The following is a 5504-nucleotide window of genomic DNA, read 5'->3' as shown; positions in this document are numbered from 1 at the left end:
TTTTTGGGGGGGGGGGGTTGCTTTAAGTTGTAAATCCTTCGTCATTCCCTGCGAGTCAAATATGTAAACCAATGGTTGATACTAACATCATTGGAAGTACATTAAGAACTTGATGCTAAATGTAACTTACATCATGTAAGCTAGGTCAAGAATTTCCGCGGATGATTGTTCTGCATGTTAACTATGTAACCTTCCTCCTCTTATTTGAACCAAACTCCCCCACTTCTTTCTGTTTTCAGTTTTAGTATGAGATAAGCATAAATTGTACATTGCACTTTCCTTCTACTGATGTTATCATCATTTGAACAGAGCAAAAACCCAACTGCACGCATTGAACATGAAGCGACAACGTCAAAGATCGGTGAAGACCAGTTATTTTATTTCCAACAGAGGGGAATCGACTACGAGAAAGCAATGGCTGCAATGATATCGGGTTTCTGCAGAGACGTTTTCAATGAGCTTCCTGATGAATTTGGTGCTGAAGTGAACCAGCTAATGAGTTTGAAACTTGAAGGATCTGTTGGTTAAAGCACTATTTCAAACTAGTCAATAAAAGCTAATTGCTAGTAGCTAGTGGTTTTGTAATCTGTAAAGTTATAGCACAAGAAAACTTTGCATCATCAATACACATTTGTAAATAATGCATCAAGGCATTATCTTCTACTTAATATCTTTGTAATTCATCCTGCTTTTCCTCGAGCTGAGGGTCTATGGGAAGCAACCTTTCTGCCTCTCATCATACACTCTATCTTCTTCCGACTTCACTCGTAGGATTACACTGGGTATGTTGTTATCTTTGTAATTCATCCCAAAACTTTTGTAGATGGATCCCAAATTGATTGTATTAGAGATCAAAGAAATCAAGGTTTTTATTTTTAGCATTATTAGTACTTGTTAAGTCTTTTCTTCAGATCGTGAAATGTTTAAAATAAAAAATCGTGAAATATTGTATCATTTTTGCACATCAATATATCGTGAATCTTTGAATCTGTTTATTTTCAACTTCTTCAAGCATTTAGTCAATTACTATGCCCTTACTCGTCTCTGGGTGTCTAGGTATAGAAATCACTCGAGTAGCCATTAGACACTACTAAGAGATATCTCTAAACATATTAATTGAAATATGAGAAAAGACATAAAGTGACACCTGAAGTTGTTCCGAATTTTCAAAAAGACATCTTAACAATGCGGGCGTTCTGTTACCCCTCCCCCTAAACAATTCTGATAATGTATTATTACATCATTTTTCGATCAATATCAGATTTTGAATAGCAAGTGGTTATCACACACCAATCATTGGGTGACACGTGTTAATTCAATTAGATATATATATATTTTTTTAATTTAAATTTTTATTTATTTCTCTCTTACTTTTTAACTTATTTTAATTTTATTGCTTTAATTTTAATTTCACTTTAAATTCTTTGTCTTTCACCCTTACTTTCAAGTTACTCCTCCCTTCATTTTCTTTTTTTTTTCTCTTCTTCTTCACCTCCCACCCTCACCTCACCCTACCCCTATGTCAAGTTGAGCCCCTCCATTTTTTTCTTCTTCTTCGGTCAAATTCCTTTCTTTCAAAATTATAATATTTTCTAGTATTTGTGATATTGATAACAAAACTAATTATTCTTTTAATAAAATTAAAATTTTGAAGGTATCATCAATCAACTTATTTCATTTCATATAACTTCAAAACTAGAAATGATAATTTCGTAAGCATAAGAATTCTCCGAAAATTGAAAAAATATAAGTGAAATTTGGATTTTAAAAAATAAATAATACCTACTAATCTTGAAATCTAGTGGGTTATCAAATGTTTGAAATGTAATAAAATATTTAGATATAATTTTAAAGTTGAAGAGAGTTAACTAATAGTAGTAAAAAAAGGAAGTGGAGTTATGATAAAAGATGACATTGAAAGTGAAAAGTTACCATGAAAATGACAATGAATTTTTGAAGAAGAAGGAAGAAAGAAAAAATAAAATTAATAAAGAGAAAAGTTAAAATAATATAAAAACAAGAAAATATATTTTATAGCAAAATACTTGTAAAAATAAAATTATATTCATTTTTTAGTTTGTTCACGCTCTTTAAGAGAGTGCATACACTCTCCATGCCAGGTGGACAAAATATGATGTAATAATATCAGTTCATAATTGTTTAGAGGGTAATAAGACATTTGTATAATTTAAGTATCTTTTTAAAAATTCAAAATAACTTCAGGTGTCATTTTATATCTTTTCTCTTAAGATATAGTATAACATGTGATTTTCATCGAACATAAAGGATAAATCTCTTATCCCTGTTAAAACAAGAAATCTTTTTTATATTCATGTTACGTCAAAGAAATCGTAGAAAAGATAAGAAAAAGAATCAGAAGTAGCAAAATTAGATTGAATTTATCATATTAAATTAGTTAACATGTCATGTTGTAATAATTCATATATGCATACATTGGGATGAGGTTCATTTGAATGTAATGTTTTCGATGCGACACGTTTGTTTCTACTCCCTGACACTATTAAAAATTTATTATTTTCGCATTAAATTTTTTCTTTGAAAAATATATAATGGGTGTTTTTATAAATATTTCGATTGAATTAATAAAAAAATACTAAAAAATTAGAAAGTGTTCTAATATTTCAATAAAAATCTATTTTTCATCATACATTTTTACAATAAACTGGTTCAATAAAAAAATTTTGAAAAATGTTTAAATAACGCATATTGTTTAACACTATAGTTGACGAGCTTTTGTATATATACTTGTTGATTGGTGAAGCTACATCTAAATTGTTTAACAGTTAGTTGACTCAAACTTTTAAATTATGAAATCATTAGCATTTATTATAATTAATTAATCATATAAAAGATGGTTCTTATAAAATATTACTCTCTCTCTTTCTACGTAGTTGTCCACTTTAAAAATGACGTACATATTAAGATAGCAATAATCAACATAGTGAAGTTATAATTTTACCTTTATCAATGTATGATTTCAAAAATGATGTATTAAAACTTAGAAATTTTCAAGAAGTTTAAATGATAGTATAATAGGAAAAAAAATTTGTTCTTTCTTGATTTGTCAAAATGAATAAGTAAATACGAACAACTAAAAAGAAAATTATGATAAATAAATAGGGACCGAGGGAATATTCCTCAAACGCTATTATTATGGCAAGTCAGCCAATTATTTAAAAGTACTTGTTAACATTATTGAATAATATTCATATTACATAAAGAAAAAATAATTAAATTAATGTTTTTTTAAATAGATGACGAGAGTGTATATATAAAAGTAGTCATAATCACGTTAATTGATAAGCTAACAAACTAAAATAATTTATGATAACTTAAATTAGTGTGTATGTATATAGTATATAATATTATATAAATATATATATATTTTTAATTTTTGCTAAAGGTCAAAAGGCCGAGATGACACCTAAAAATAACTTTTAAAAGCAAATTAAGAAAGTATTTTTGAGTTCAAGTAAATACAATATGATATTCTTCAATCTTTTAAATTTATTTATGCTTTTAATTAAAAATATTATAAGAGGTTCATTCAATTCAACCTGTCCATTTGTCACCTTTAAAATATAGTCTCGTTTGTGGTCTTTAGTTTGAACTTAATTTTAAAATGTACTTCTTCCGTCTAATAATAATTGTCGCTATTTAATTTTGTGTTGGTCTATAATATATGTCCCTCGTAACAAAATAATTTTTTGATAATTTTTTGCAGGAAATAATTTCTATTTTTGCATAATAATAAACAATTATATCCAGATGTAACTTTAGTTTCTTATGAATTATATCCTGCTAGACATAACTTCAATTGTTATTTAAATTATAATTCTTCGATAAAAAATTATAATAATTACATATAATTAAAATAATTCTTTTATGTATATATCGTATATAGTATATTGAGCTTCTTTCGATTAATTCATATATTTATTTTGTCTTTATTAATAAAATATCAATACGAAGATCGAACACCGAAAAAAATAAGAAGCCGGCAGACATGGTAGTTGACATTGATAAAACTAATGGGGCTTTAACTAATACTGAACAGACATATGTGGTAACCTTAATTATATATTTTATAATATAAAGTATTAATTGCTTTATAATTGGCTCCTGACTTTCTGCTTGTATTTCTAGCTGCCACTTTACATTATATTACTAAATTATAATTATTTGCAATTCTTGAAAAATATAAAATAATATTCAATGTCCCTCTAGGAGTTGTAATAGCTTCCAACCTGTTCATTGACAGACATCTGTCTCTTTTCGTGACAATTATTTGATGTTTTTTAATGGGAAAACGCATAAGTATCCCCTCAACCTATGCCCGAAATTCTAGAGACACACTTATACTATACTAAGGTCCTATTACCCCTCTGAACTTATTTTATAAGTAATTTTTTACCCCTTTTAGGCCTACGTGGCACTAGCTTGAAAGAAAAAGTCAACCAGTGTTGGGCCCACAAGATAGTGCCACGTAAGACGAAAAGGGATAGAATATTATTAATAAAATAAGTTCAAGGGGGTAATAGGACCTTTGTATAGTATAAGTGTGTCTCTGATATTTTGGGCATAGGTTGAGGGGGTACTTGTGCATTATCCCTTTTTTAATAATTCAAACTTCATATAGTAAAACATATAATATATATTCGATGTAATTTTATAGATAGAGTCAGTAAAATACAGTATTAATATATTTTAATTTTATTTTTGTGAAAATAGAAGGATTGCTTTTAAATAACCTATCGACTTAAAAAATGGCGTATTTGTTTATATGATAATGTATAAATATTGGATTTAACCTAATCTGATATTTTTACGATGATTTATAGATTAAATTTTGAATCAATAATTTTAGAAGTGTTATGAGCTCAATGATTAGAAAAGAGTTAGCATGTTTTTGTATCCTGAATAATATGTAACTTTTTTTTCTACTTTTGATAAGTAAATACAAAATATTATATTTTAATAAAATTTTATATTTAATTTAGAAATATTATGAGAGTAATAGTGATAAAAGATCATTTGAAAACGAAATGCAAATGTAGGCGATTTGGGGAGTTTGGGAAGGAGAGAACATTAATTAATGTGAAATGTCATTTATCAAATTTAATTTATTTTATTAATTAATATCCTTTATTTTTAAAAAAAAATTAATATAATTAATTTTTAAAGTTAAATTAAATTATATTAATTCGATATTTTAAACAAACAATTTAGATATTTAAAAACTATACAAAAATAATTATAATATGCAATTTTTACATATTATAATAATAAAAAATACATTATAAAATATTAATTTCTCCCCATGTCAAATACTATCCTAAATATATATTTAAAAAAAATCATCAAATTTAAATTATAAATCAATCACAACTAAAGGGTCCATATTAAACTCTTTGACTTTGAGAACTAAGAACAAAATATTCTTTAGAGTGACACATGCACTATTTTCATCCCCCCCCCCCCCC

At 26.7% G+C, this 5504-nt stretch overlaps 1 protein-coding gene across 1 annotated transcript in view; it reads left to right on the top strand.

The window, feature by feature from the left end:
- The window catches only part of LOC107014662 (UPF0051 protein ABCI8, chloroplastic-like), a 3899-nt gene extending 3015 nt beyond the window's left edge, over positions 1-884 (top strand). The window contains exon 2 of the mRNA XM_015214670.2: positions 310-884. Within this exon, the coding sequence (XP_015070156.1) occupies positions 310-528 (219 nt within the window). The 3' untranslated portion in view covers positions 529-884. The remainder of the gene's footprint in view (positions 1-309) is intronic.
- Positions 885-5504: the final 4620 nt, after the last annotated feature.

This window comes from Solanum pennellii, chromosome 3 (assembly GCF_001406875.1).
Source record: "Solanum pennellii chromosome 3, SPENNV200".
NCBI lineage: Eukaryota > Viridiplantae > Streptophyta > Magnoliopsida > Solanales > Solanaceae > Solanum > Solanum pennellii.
This window is presented reverse-complemented; position numbering and strand designations above follow the sequence as displayed.